The 15445-nt window shown below is 37.2% G+C and overlaps 1 protein-coding gene across 1 annotated transcript in view; it reads right to left on the bottom strand.

Moving 5' to 3' along the window:
* LOC115417605 (atrial natriuretic peptide receptor 2-like) overlaps nt 1-6466 on the bottom strand; it is a 34879-nt gene extending 28413 nt beyond the window's left edge. The window contains exons 1-3 of the mRNA XM_030131619.1: nt 6422-6466; nt 5870-5960; nt 4268-4406 (exon numbers count right to left, since the gene is read on the bottom strand). Coding sequence (XP_029987479.1) covers nt 4268-4406; nt 5870-5960; nt 6422-6466 — 275 coding nt within the window. The remainder of the gene's footprint in view (nt 1-4267; nt 4407-5869; nt 5961-6421) is intronic.
* Nucleotides 6467-15445: the final 8979 nt, after the last annotated feature.

Below are 15445 nucleotides of genomic sequence, written 5' to 3'. Positions count from 1 at the left end.
ATATTGTTAATACTGTAAATTGTGTCTATCCATATTTTATCCAGTTTTATTTTTTATTCTACTAAGCTTTATTCTTATGTTACTTTGTTAAATTCTACATTTTTATTATATTTTATTATATATTATATATTATATTTTCTTCTATTTTTAGTTTTTGAAATTTTATATTTGCCCTATTCTTTTTTCTGTAGCACTGGTGTTTGTTAATATTTCTATTCTATTCTATTCTATTCTATTCTATTCTATTCTATTCTATTCTATTCTATTCTATTCTATTAAATGTAGATAATTTTAATTTGAATTAATTTGAATATAGTGTCTGTCTACATTAGGTACAATTGCCATAATTGTCGTAATAGTAACTAAACAAATGTTCCAATCTCAGGTATGTCAATTATTTTATTGATTATTTTACTGATGCTTAATCAGTTATTCCAGTCAACATTCCAAACAAAACAGAAATGATTAAAAAAAACAAACAAACAAAAAAAAACACCAGAATGTCATGAAATTAATAACACTGTTATAGTCTTGGCAAATATGTAACTGTGGACGTTCTTTTATAGAAGTTGAAGATATCTTGTACCTTTGAGCTCCTCCTGAAAATGTCATGCATCTATCATTACTTTTCAACTGTCAGAGTAGTTGAAAAGTAATGATTTATTAACTTAGCGTCTTTTTTTTTATCTATCGTTTATATAGTGCAATAACAAAATAACAGGAACTAATAAGTTATCAGTTACATGGCTAAAGTTTTATATGGTGTTTACTAGGACTAATAACATTTTATGAAAGTATGAAGCAAATCAGAGATGGAGGCCTCCAGAGATTTCACCTGGACTGACCATGAACAGGGCACTAACATTCAATCAGTCAAATCAATCACATTAACCATTATTGTAAAGTGATTCCATTGTTTTATGGTCAGTTACAACACCTGTGTCTATTTTTTGCCCTTCTTCCTCAATAAAATCTTAACTAAAACAAAAAAAAACAACTGGCGACTTGTCCAGGGTGTACCCTGCCTTCGCCCCTATGTAGCTGGGATAGGCTCCAAGCGACCCCCGTGACCCTAGGGAGGATAAAGCGGGTTCAGAAAATGAATGAATGAATGAATGAATGAATGAAAAAAAAACAAAAAAATTCCCACTGTTATAGAAGCAGGGTGTTGAAATTGATCCGTGAACGTCAGGGATCATAGATAACCAAGTAATATATACAAGAGCTGAATAGCACCTCATAAACATTTACTGAAGCCACACAATTTAACCCTTGCCTTGTACAGATATGCGAGTGATGAACCCAAGAGGTTAAAAGTGGGCCTAATTGTTAAGCAATTGTTAAGCAGTTAACTTTGTAATAAAATTGTTGAACTTGAACTCCTCCATTGTCATTATTGATGCTATTTACCTGTTTAGGGAGTAACATTTTATTGAGGTTCTGGGCCTGTATTGCTAACTAGTAGAGAAATCATCACAGATCCATTGATTTTGGTTGGATTTTTATAATTTTTTCTGTGGAATGAGTATATTGTTTGGTGAAAAGAATGGCATATTGGCTGATGTCATAACTTGGGGGAATACTTGATTGCCAATGAAGTAAAGTTGAAAATATTGGAAAAAAGTGAGAAAACGCCTAATTTTTTTTGCATTAAATCGAGCCAAAATCATGCAGAAATGTGTTTTAAGAATTATTTTTTCATTGAAGGTTGTCACCATATGTGTTTTTTGCATCTGGAATGCATTTATTGACAGCTTCCCCAGCCCACTGAGGACTGAAGGAAAATTTTCATTTTTCAAAATTGTATATCAAAAAATGAGGGGTACATACACTAATAAGGCCACAATTTTTTTTCGCAGCAGAGCAGACCCTCCAATTATTGGTCCTTAGGATCAAAATTAACAAAAAAAACACAAATAAAAAGTATGGCAGACCATGTCAGGTTCAACCCATTTTTGAGACTTTGGCTCCCCGATTACAAGGGCCATTTACCACTGAAAACTAACCCCAACCATAGCCTAACCATTTACCACCCAGGCCTAAGACACCGGAACCTTATTTAATCATTTAACCGCTTTGCAAACTCTCTCTCTCTCTCTCTCTCTCTCTCTCTCTCTCTCTCTCTCTCTCTCTCTCTCTCTCTATATATATATATATATATATATATATATATATATATATATATATATATATATATATATATATATATATATATACATATATATAGGGTGGGGAAGCAAAATTTACAATATTTTGAGGCAGGGATTGAAAGACAGTGTATGACCAATTAGTTTATTGAAAGTCATGAGAATTTATTTGCCACAAGAAAATTGACATAATAGAAAATGTTTTTATTCTATGTGTCCTCCTTCTTTCTCAATAACTGCCTTCACACGCTTCCTGAAACTTGCGCAAGTGTTCCTCAAATATTTCTCTCTCTCTCTCTCTCTCTCTCTCTCTCTCTCTCTCTCTCTCTCTCTCTCTCTCTCTCTCTCTCTCTCTCTCTCTCTCTCTCTCTCTCTCTCTCTCTCTCTCTCTCTCTCTCTCTCTCTCTCTCTCTCTATATATATATATATATATATATATATATATACACACACACACACACACACACACATATATTAAAATAACTTTATTTTTTAGCGCACCGACCTCACTTCCAGTGGGTTACTTCCTTAGCATTAGCCACATTAGCTGAAAGCCTTAAAAAATTTCACCCTATGCTATTATTTTTTCTGGTGACCTTAATTTTAAAGCAAGAGACCTTTTGGGTAAACAGCACCCCCTTAAGTGAACAGGTGGATGATGTTTTTTTTTTCTTATAGTGGATATTTTTTTGGGCTAGTAGATAATTTTTTGGGGCTGTTCTTTTTTTTCCTAATAGTGGATAATTTTTTGGGCTAGTGGATAATTTTTTGGGCTGTTCTCTTTTTTCTTATAGTGGAGAATTTTTTGGGACTGTTCTCTTTTTTTTCTTATAGTGGATAATTTTTTGGGCAAGTAGATAATTTTTTTGGGCTGTTCTCTTTTTTTTTCCTATGGTGGATAACTTTTTAGGCTAGTGGATTATTTTTTGGGCTGTTCTCTTTTTTTCCTTACAGTGGATAATTTTTTGGCCTGTTGCACCTCTGGGCCACTGTACAAAGGAGATCACTGATGTGTATAAATAGGGAAAAAGAGGAATGTGTCTAATAACAACATTATTCCAACCTTTTATGCAACACTGTAATTTTGTCTTGATTAGATTTTCCTATTATTACTGAGCTAGAGATTTAAGTTATAAAACTAGAATGAAGGTTATCCCAAGATAATATGGAGATCATTTCTGTATTTCAAGACTGATACCACTTGCACAAGATGCCAACTTAAAAATATTAGGCATAGATAGTTGTGGATTCATTGCTCATATTAAGCACAACTTGCAAACATGTTTTCAAGTTTTAATATCCATTCTGGCGTTTCAATGGTTAGACTTCTATTCTATCATATTTATTTATTTCTATTATTATTTCTATCGGGCTGTTTTGCCAACCCTAACCAACCAGTAATATGTGAGCAGTCAAAGATAATCTCAGAGATCTTTGGAGTCTCCCTGAATTATCCCAAGTTCACCACACAGTAACTAAATGTGTTAGCATTTGCTTCTTTGATTGCCTGTAGATGTATCCTCCTTCTTTGGAAGTCAACTAAACCTCCAGCAGAACATGCCTGGACAACAGCCGTAATGTCTTTCTTGAAACTGGAAAAGATAAAATTTTTTCTTAGAGGATCAACCGAAAAATGTTGCATTACGTGGAAGCCTTTCCTCTCTTATTTTGATAAAACATCTATAGAAAACACAACAGACTAGAATAGCTATAACACTCATAATTAAGTGAATGTGGACCAGTGGTGGGTGTGGGGTGAGGGGGTACTTTTCTCCTTTTTTTTTTTTTTTTAAGTTTAAGGTGTTTTTATTGTTAGTTGTTTTTTGTTTTTGAAAACTGGAAAATTGGACATACTTATACCTGTGCTGAGAGGTTATTTTAAAAAAACAACCCAAAAAACAGAACAATCTGCACTCTACACTTGAAAACCAGTAGCAGCAGGTTTGGTGAAACAAAACAAAACAGCAGATACTGCCCCTTGACACTGCAGTCTGAGAAACTTTTCATGAGTCTGTTACAAATACTGATCAACTGATAACTTCATTCAGATGTACTTGTGTTTATGTTTCCACATACTGTGGGCATGGCAGGCATTTGGATTCCAAGTGTTTATGTAAGACACAAACCTGAACTGGAAAATCTTGTTCCTGACTGCGTATTCATAGAAGGAATCTGACGCCGTCACTGTGTAGGAGACGTTGAACTCCTCCCCGTCGGTGACTTTCTCGGGTGGACGCTGAACCCAGGCCATTTCTAGACCTGAGCAAACACACACCTTACTGCAGAGGACTGTCAGCACATTTGCATATTCATTCATTCATTCATCTTCTGAACTCGCTTTATCCTCACAAGAGTCACAGGGGGTACTGGAGCCTATCCCAGGTACTTATGGGTGAAGGTGGGGTTCACCCTCGACATGTCACCAGTTCATCACAGGGCGAACAACCAATCACTATCACATTTACAACTATGTGCAATTTTTAGGTTGACCAATTAACCTATCAGTGCATGTCTTTGGATGGTGGGAGGAAGCCGGAGTGGATCAATCCAAATATCGATAGTATCGATACCAAGTCCGTATCCATATCAGATCGATACTAGCGTGGTGAGATTGATACTTTAGTTTCAGTTTTTCTCTTGTACTCATTGCAGTGGTTTTGTCAAAGAGGAGACAGCCAGGTCGCCAGACTCACTGCTTCTCTCTTAGTGCATAGAAGGCACACTTTGCTTCTCCTCCCTCCTTGTGTGTTTCGATGTTGTGCTGTCACGTGACTCAGCAGTGCAAAGCAAACAAGCAAGCTGCAGGTTCAGGTGCACCCGCTCACCAGCACATGCACAACACATGCACAAACTGAGACATGGAGCAGAAGAATGGCATGGAAGAGCAGTGCCATGTTGTTATATTTTATTTTCAGGCCGAAAATGAGACAACAGCTAGCTGAATAATTTATAAAACGGCTATAAGGTACAGATAATTTTGATTTAATTTTTGTATTGCAGCTTCCAAACACTACTTGAAAAAAATTTTTGTTTAAATTTTTTTTCCGGTGATCATTTTGTGCACTTTGTTAATTTAAGAAAAAAAATTCCAGACATGACAATGTATGGGGAAAAACTGTTTTGTTACTATTCTATTGTTTCTGAAAAAAAAAAAACATTTTTGATAATAAAGTATTTTCTATTTACTTTTACTATTTTACTTTATTTACTGTCCTGGGTTTTAACTATTTAATAATAAAAAAGGAAACATCTCAAAACACTTAAAGGCCATGAAAGTTAATTGAGATTTAGCAATTCGATTATTCATCCACCTTTATTATTGAAACGTATCGGTATCAGTATCGATATCAGTGATACTGGCCCTGAATTTACTTGTTATCGGATTGATACCAAAATATGCAGTATCACACACCACTAGCCGGAGTACCTAGAGAGAACCCATGCAAACATGGGGAGAACATGCAAACTCCACACAGAAAGGTCCCCAGTTGGAATCAAATCATGGACCTTCTTGCTGTGAAGTGGCAGTGCTATCCACTGCACCACTGTGTCACCTCATGTTTGCAGAACCAATCCTATTTATTCATATGTGCAGGAAACAGTCTCAGTTTATTTATATCACATACACAGAAAATCTAACAACTTTTTTTTTTTTTTTACTAATTCTAATATCACACTCTACACACATAAACACAGATCCAGACAGACTCACACAAACCTACCTCCACAGCTAATCATGTTGTAATCATTTGGACTGTTGATTGGCCAACAGTCGTACTCAGTGTTGTCCAGATCGTGCCAGCAATGTACCCCCTGCAAGCAAGGAAACCTTTTTTATGTGTCTGTGTGTAACAATTCTGTAACATGTTTAAGGAGTTTTATCAGTGAGTCAAGGCTGGTTATGTGAGTGTATGAAAAATACATGTGTCACATTTGAAAAAAGAGCTTGATTGCAGAATGCAGAGGTAGTCAAATGATAGAGTAACGCAGCAGCAGAACACTGAAACAACACAAGCCCACACAGGATGACATGCAGCCAGGAACAAGTGTTTCTGACAAGACAACAAAAGCAAAGCAGCTCCTCAGAAAATAAACCTAATGGGAATATTATGAACTTCATTTTTTAGCATTTACTATCTGTATATACTGGTAGGAATGTCAGTGTGACATAACAGTGCAATGGAGGAAGAGATCAAACTTCAAATATGTGTTGTTTCCTCTCCAGAAGAAAGCAGTCAGTTATGCTTTTTTATGGCAGTAAATGCCTAACTTACCAGCAGGAAGCAGAGGTAAAGGGATGCTGCTGTCTGTAGAGCCATGGGGTCTTCCTCTGCTGTTGGTGGACACTCTGAGCTGACTGACTCACTGACTGACTGACTGACCAAACCTGTGTGTGCGTGTGTGTGTGTGTGTGTGTGTGTAGATGGTGGTGGGGAGGGGGTCACTTCTTAACATAACCATCCATAAGCACCCCTTCCTCTCCTTTGTCCCTAATTGTCCAATCAGCAGGAGAGGCTCTACAATCACAGTGTGATCATGCACTTGTTCATAACGTGCTTCATCTCACCTTAACCACCCCTGACACTCAGCATCAACAAGAAACCTCCGCCACATCTCAACAGTCCACAATACACCATCAAAAAACACAAAACACAGCCTGGGGGCTTCAAATGTGTGGTAGTAGTGTAGATACCAAGTGTAAATGTAACAGAAGTTAAGTGCATTAACAATAAAACTGGATACAATGGACAAAGCCTTAGTTTTACATAAGGGCTTTTAGTAGATTCATATTTGAATTGATTCATCAAAAAAGTGTCACTTTGTTGCCTGTTTATTTATCTCCGCTCAAACCAATAAAATGCATCACTGTTCACGAGATGCATTTAAAGAGTACCTATAGCTCATGATTAAAGGATTTAATATTTGAAGAATGAATCTTAAAGAAGAAATAAAGTAATTAAGAATTTGATGGTAATCACACATCTCCATAAAGTTGGGATGGTGGCAACAAAAGGGCAGAAAAGTAAGAAGTGCTGAAAAAAAAAAAAAAAAAAAAAACTGGAGAGAAACAGCATCTTTCAGTCCAGCTGGACAGAGGTCTATCAGTCTGTGAAAAATGTCAATTGTGAAATGATTTTAGAATAATCCTTGCAAAATTGTGAAACCTTTGAATGTCTTATCATCTATAACTGTGTTTTTCAACCTTGGGGTCATGACTTAACATGGGGTGGCCTGGAATTCAAATAGCGTCGCCTGGAATTTCCAGTAATTGATAAAAATAAAAACTTACTAATAAAAAATATAGTGAGTTGTGAGAGACAATAACAATCCATAGAAGACATGACAAACTGTGAAGCTGACACTGAAGCACTGTGGTACTGTTTATCTGTCAAATTGTCACAACGGGGGGAAAAGAGAGGACTCAAGTGCACAGTACTGAAGAGAAAAAAATAAAAGTTTATTTAACAAAAAAAATGAAAACCAGACAACAAAAAACCTAACACAAAAACTAAAGCAAAGTCCATAGAAAAAAAACAACATACAAAACCTGAATCAGAGTCCGTGGATGAATATGGATAAATGTCCGGCCTGTGAAAAGGAGTGAGGAGAAATGGACCAGCGCTGCATGGCTGCAAACCAAAGCCTTAAATAGGCTAAAGATAATTGGCTGCAGCCACGCAGCGCCAGCAGGTGAGTCTGATGATGATAATGATAAGGAGGAGCTGAGGGTCACACAGGCATGACCAAAAGGGAGGAGCTGAGAGTCACACAGGCACAGATCCTGACACAAATGTTCATTGTGGTCAGTTTCAGATGCTGCAATTCTTTCATAATTCATAGTTTGAGTTATTGTTTGTTCAGTATTAATTATCAGCCTTGTAAATACAAACTGGACTGACTGTACATATCCTGACCAAGGAAAATTAAATTCTCACTTTGTGCAGTAATCTACACCTGGCTTTTCTGCCTCCGTCCATAATAATATACATTATATTGACTAAATGTCATCTAAAATTAATGTTTATTTGCAACATAGTATAGCACACTATGACATGATCAAAAACAAATTAATTTTAGAACAAAAAAAAGTCTCCATTTTGAATGTCTGGGGTCACTAGAAAGTTGTGATGTTAAAATGGGGTCACGAGCCAAAAAAAAGGTTCGGAACCACTGTTCTACAATAATAAAATATGATTAAATTAAATCTCTGTTTACTAGGGACAAGCCAAACAATACTGGATTCTAATGATCTTTGAGACCTCAGACAACACTTTATTGAAAACCAACCACAATTCTGTAATACATGAGCTCAGGAAAACTTCAAGAAATCATTTCAGAGATGTAAGTTAAAGGTCCTGTACAGAGAATTCATTTAAAGTGGATTGCAGTGACACCTTTGGCTGGAATCAGTGGTGTTTTGAAGGGACAAAGACTCCGCTTCCCATGAGCACTAGCGCCTACTGTCGTAAGGGCATAACTCTGGCCAAGGTGTGCATTTGATTTGAAGCTAATGACTGATCCTCTTTACAACTCTGCATTTCCTTTTTCAAGACAGTAACTTGCAGGTGCAAAGTGATGTTTGAAAGGAGACAATAAGCAAACTTCATACAGTCCGTTTGTAGCGTAGTTTAGAAACTGGGGTGAAAAAAAAAATGAAACCAAACTTTGAAAGCCTGACTCCTGCTTCTATGTCTGTTTTACTCCGGAGCTCCAAAGTGTTACAGACCGGTGTTTAAGACATGTCCCAATAATATACATTTGCGCTAGCTTTTCCACAAAGTATTCAGTCATTTTCATAAATGACGTCAGTCCTTCTTCATCTTCCTTATTGTGCATTAGCAGTTCAGCGCTAGCTGCTTCAGCCTTCTGCATTCACAGTATTCTACTGGGAGAATTGTCTTGTTCCTGAAGGATAGTTGAGTATCCAGGCCCTGGTATGAACATTCAACTCCATACAGAACCAGTTCAGTCTCACCTTTCAAAGCCCTTAGTTTGGGACTGAAACAATGCTCCAAATAAAACAGATTAGCCCCGTCACAGAGCTAGCCATGCGGCTAACACAGAAGCGTTTACTAAGTGTTTGACTGAGCTACCAACAGACACTATAGTCAACGACAATGTTCCAATGCATATGCATAAAGAACACAAGTATTCTATACCTGTGGAGAAGGAAGAGGGACTACTCCAGGTCTATTTTCATTCCTTTAACTCCCTTAGTTCTATCCATCGGTTCAAAGCAGAGGTTTACCGGTGTTTTAGTCTGTGCTCTATCATGCTCCCATTTAGTTTTCTTTTTCTTTCTGCCAGTCCAGTTCCAGTTCCAGTGTCCACCATTACAACTAAAGAAATCCAAGAAATTCCTTTCTTTGGGAAAAAAGACAGATCTTACTCTTCACTGGTTCATCTTACTTCTCACTACTAAACTCTGCCAGTCAGTGTGGTGTTGTCATAGTGACATAAGTCTGCCGTAAATCAGTCCAGTCTTGTCTGACCCGACCAGGGAAGATGGAAATAGCATTTGGAAATAACCTATTTTGGTGTTGATAATCTCATTTTAAATGGCGGTCTACGATCAGGCATATATCTAAAAATAAGAATTTTTTAAGATCACGTAGAAAGTCTGTACAGGACCTTAATGTGGATTAAAGCTCTATTATGCAAAGAACACTTCTAATTCCCCCTTGATGCGCACCATTCAGTAACATCTTAGCCAAATTGCCCATTTTTTCCCCTTGGATGGTGAAGCCATGACCCGCCTTACTCTGCATCTAATTGGCTAGTACTCACTGCCTTCACTGATTAGATTGGTTAACTTTAGGCATGAGGACTGATGAGCCAATCAGAGGCAAAGTAGGGCGGGTTATGCTGAGGAAAATATTGCTAACTAGCGCTGGCCACCTCTCGAACCTGACTGGACACCTCAGGTGCCAGTGCCACCCCAGTTGATTGACAGGTCACTGCATGTCTTGTTGAAAGATGTGCGATTATTGGAAATGCAAACAAGAAAGGCAGAATAAACGTCTTTCAAATGAGTGACACATATCAAGAGAACCTACTTTGATGGAATACATAACTCTGAGTTAAGTTTTAAGGTGGTTTCAGAATGAATCACTGTTTTAAACTACTGGCCATATGACTGCACATTTAGAGGAGAGGAGATTTTGTCGTTAAACTGTGAGAGCAGGCTAACGTCATGAAAGACTAACCTTATGAAAGGCTAACGTTATCCTATGTTTGCCTCATGTTGAATACATTTACATACATGCAGCTGCTTGTGTGATCAGTAAAACCTACAAACTGCTCCTGATCAAGTTATGATAATTTTATAGTAGTGAGCAAATACTACTGAGGGATTTTTGGGTAAACTAAATAGAGTAGTCTTACATGTCACTGTCTCTAGAACAGGGAGTTTTTCAGAACTACTTAAAAAAGGCAAAAATTGAGAGTATACCCACAGGGACCACTACACCACTGCTTGTTCAAGAAACCCTACTATCTTCTCTGAGCTAAAGCTCATTTAAAATGAACCGAGGCCATGTGGAAAAGTGTTTTGGGGTGTGTTGAATCAAAATAAGAATTGTTTTTGTTTTTTGTTTAGAAATCATCAAACATCATCAAACAGCTGTTTGCTCCAAGTTCAGAAACCTGAATCTCTGATGGTATGGGGGTGCATTAGTGCCTACTGAGGTATACACATGTATTAGAGCAGCATGTGCTCCCATCTAAATTATGTTTTCTTCAGGGAAGGCCTTTCATATTTCAGCAAGATAATGCTAATCTGCATTGTGCATCTATTACAATAGCATGGCTATTGAACATAGTCTAGACCTTTAACCAGTTGAAAACACTCGGCACATCATTAAATGGAATAACCAACAAAGATGACGCAGGACTGTTGAGGAGTTACAATCCTTTATCAGACCAGAATGGAACAACGTTCCTCTAACAGAACTCTAGAAGCTGGTCTCCTCAGTCCCAGACAATTACGAACTGATGCTAAAACAAGAGGAATGCTACACAGTGGTAAATGTGGTCCTGTCTCAACTTTTTGGAGATGTTTCACTGCCATCAAATTCTAAATGACATTATTTTATTCTTAAAATGGTACATTTTCTCAATAAGTTGCTCAACAATGGATTCTGTTGTTTGCATTAGACATAATATCCCAACTTTTACAGAACTGGGGTTGCACCTTTTGTATCTAGTGTGACTGGTTTGTGTGGGGTAAAGTCATATTTGATGCCTATCATGTAAATATAAACCAATCCCTTTACTATGTCATTCAACACAGTCTGGATGCAGGTTTTGTTTTTTGTTTTTTTTCTACTGCTGTTCCTGTTGCTGCTGAGTCAATATGTGAAACTGGGCCTCTCTACACATGCCTGCCCCTCTGGCACAGAGGATATTTATACGACACCATATCCTGTGTACTGTTTTCCATCTGTTTCTGCAGCTGTTGAAATTATAAGTAAACCAAAAAAGACAGCATTTCTGTACATCTGTGAAATTTAATTGGCTTTTCAAGAATGCATAATTACAGCACAGTTGTAGAAAAAAAGGCTGCTGCACCACACAGTTTACAGTGCACGTTTTTTGGGAATGAAAGCCAGGGTGGCAGACAGCAGTCACGATAGCTCTACTAGGACTTGCTGAGGACATGCAGGATTCATTATCATGCACAGTGTTCAAAATGGACAGTGAATCTCTCAACTTTATTTACATCCTGAGTCAGTTCTTGTCTTAGAGCTTTTCATTCCACTGTTAAAACATTGATTGTGTTTAAGTCATGAGTGCAAGTAGAGATTGTGTAAAAGCGGTCAAGAGGTATAACAGTTGCTGTGGGTTTATGGTTGAAATGCTGTTAATGTTGACTTAAATTAATCTTATAATATCCATTCTTTTGTGGGAACCTTAATCCTAAACTAGGATTAGAGTTTGGGTTAGGTTTAAACAGTAGAAGCCCAATACACAGGTTGATTTGAAAAGGAACATCTTGTAGTTTCTGTTTCTTTTAAGAGAAGAATGAAAAAACCTTAGGCACAGCACACAACATCAGCATCAGACATGGATGAGAAAGCCAAACCATCTGCCTCAGTACACACACTTTTCCATTACAGTGAAGGACTATCTGCCAATACATTAACTGATCTGTTTAAAATAACTCAACTGTTATATGCATTTGTCATTACACGAACACACAAGAACATGAAGTATCCAAAGGACCTGTGTGTGTGTGTGTGTGTGTGTGTGTATATATATATATATATATATATATACATTTTTTTTTTTTTTTTTTTTTTGTGCAAATTACAAATCCAAATGATAGAGCATAACATTTTTCTGTTGTCACGCAGTATAAAATGTTATATCACACTATCCCAGTCAGAAATTGAATAACATTAACATGATGATTGTAAAGCAATGTTTTCACAAAAAATAAGAAATGCCTGCAAAACAGGCAGCACACATTTGAAAAATCTATTTTGATTTTAAATCATTCCAGTTTTGATGGTTTTATCTCCTTTTAATCATCCAAGTCTATTTTTAAGACAGGATTGTATTAGTGCTTCAGTCTTACCGATACATGTAAACTTATCCTGTCACATGTTTCTTTTACCATTGTAAATTCTTACAGCCTACTGCATGTCTGTCATGCATGTCTGCCAAAATAAGGCTTAAATAAGATTAAGCATATTTATTTATTTTTTATTTATTTTATTTTTTTTTTTTTGGGGGGGGTGGGGGGGGGGGGGGGGCATATGGGACATCCAGAATTCATTGATTCCTTACACCAACATAAATGTGATGATTATTACTGATGCAAGTGTGTTTGTACAATTGAGGAGCTGTTTTTGTTGTTAAATCTTTTCACCTGAAAAGTGTTCCTGAGTGAAAACAGAAGGTCAGCCATTAATCAGCATGAGTGGAGGAAATCATCCTGAAGTGGTTCCTCTTGAGCAGCAGTACTTCATCAGCTTTAACCTGCAGTGCACGTCATCTGATAAGAACCTCACATAATCCTCTGAATGCCTTTTTTTAGCTGTGGCTCAACACCACATTAACATCTGCATTGCAATTTTTGTTGAGTTATTTTTATTTCAAAGAGAGTTAAGTTAGGGTTTGAGTTATCAAAGAAGTGTAAGCCAAAATACATTTATTAGACTTCATCTGAAAGAGGGAATCTGTAAGTTTTAGTGTGTAACATATGGCTGACATTCTGCCTAAACTGGGAGGAAGGCAGATACCCTCAAACTGTCGAGCCTTTATGTTCTTAAAACTGTACTTGTAAAAACAAACTGCCACTATGTCCACAAGCTTCTCAAACGATTGAAACAACCACTACATTGATAAAAGTGATTTAGAAGTGTTTTATTCTATTCTGCCCTTTGTTTCATAGCAAATTATCAGAATTTTGTGCAAACTTTACTTGTAGCCGAATGATTAAAAAAATCTATCTATCTATCTATCTATATATATATATATATATATATACAACATATATATATATATATATATAAAAACACCATAGTCTCTACGTAGGTTATTGTGCTTAAGGTTTGACAATTAATTCATTCATTAATAAAGACTACACAAATCATCTCTTTCCTAAAATGTGCATTTGAATCATTACCACAAAGTAAAAAAGACCAGCTGTAAACACCTTCCAGTCTCACTTGTCAGCTGGTATTGTCATTCCTGCAGTCCCATAAAACAAATCTATTTAATGTTGTCATGTCCTTTAAAAGTAGGAGTGGCATAAATACTGTACAGCAGTCTGAACAGAGTCATTTGAACCCTGTAAATGATTTAGCTGTGGAGTCATTGAACAGTCCGGGCGGGGGGGGGCATTGTGAGTGGGTCATTCCACTCTGCTTCAGTCATATCCTCTTGAGTGCAGACAGGTACACAGAGCATATGTTGAAGCCACCAGCCGGAATCCAGTGTGTTGCAACATTGTTTTACAACCCATGCAATTTGCGGTGAGCAGCTGTTTCGTCACAGCTACAGCGGCCGGCGAAGGAGCCACGCTGGATGGAGAAAAATGCTACAGGCAGAACAAGTTTTGCAAATTTGCTGCAGGCAGGAGTTGATTTAGTCCAACTGATGAAAGATACAGACGACAAAAAGAGGTGTGAACCGTGTTTCTGTTCCCCTGAGGTTAAACCAAATACATGAGTTAGAACTGCAAAGACAGGCTAAAGTAATCCATGCTAAGTAGGAAACTGTTATTTTACTATTACAAGTCCTCTTGAGAAATCTTTACAGATGTTTAAAGTTCAGTGGCTGTGAAAAATGCATTCAAATTGAGTAAACCCAAGCATTGTATAGCACCTGACTATAACTAACAGACTATTTCTGAAGTAGTTAATCCATTACAGCATCATTTCTTCAGAATAAACATAGGAAGTACAAAGACAGAAAAGCTAAGCCACCACTTTGAACAGATGTACAAACCTATAAAACTTTCTAGTGTGAAGAGACTGAGAGAACAGTTAAAAATGAACAGGGGGCAAATCCTTCCATGTTTATACAGTAAAACTGAATATTATCAACTGGCTATAACTATTTCAGCATGTGGGTGTCAGCATTGTCTTTTGACTAGATGAGAATAATTCTGTCTCTCATCTTGGTTATTGGTTAATTCCTGAAGCCAATGGGCTGTCAAGTCTTTGGCCCAATGCCACTTCACCCCTTATCCCTCCCCCTTACCCCTACCCCTTGGCACTACCCCTTGAAATGGAGCTGCAAGGATAAGGGATTGAAACATTCCCCTATGAAATGGGACAACCCTTCCAGACCTGTTAAGTCATCAGCAGTCATCAATTCCGCTATTACCAGATACGAAAACTTTGTTTCTGTAAGTATTTCTCATACCATTAGTAGCTGTAACAGTCTCTGACCCATGGACTTTGGTCATCTTTTTGCGGCTATCAACTATAAACCGCAGAAATGCAATCTATACCTCATTGAAATGGCATTAAATGGACAATCAAATGATTAAATGTTTTACAAAGAAAATACATACATTTGTGTGTTTCTTTCATCACACTGCTGCACTCTTGCTGTGTTTACCTCCATCTTGCCAATGATTCAAACAGAATTATGGGAAATTTCTCCTACTCCTCCATTCATAGTGTGGTCCTGAAATATCTCCGTTTTGAGGGCTATTAGCCCTTCCTCTCCTTCTAATCGAGAATCGTGACAACACTACCCCTTCACGTGTACATGCAAATATTGAGGGGGAGGGGTAAGGGGGAGGGGCCAAGGGGTGAATTGGGATTCAGCCTTTGTGGACA

This window comes from Sphaeramia orbicularis, chromosome 4, assembly GCF_902148855.1.
Source record: "Sphaeramia orbicularis chromosome 4, fSphaOr1.1, whole genome shotgun sequence".
Taxonomy (NCBI): domain Eukaryota; kingdom Metazoa; phylum Chordata; class Actinopteri; order Kurtiformes; family Apogonidae; genus Sphaeramia; species Sphaeramia orbicularis.
The sequence above is the reverse complement of the archived record's forward strand: the minus strand, read 5'-3'. Positions and strand labels throughout refer to the sequence as shown.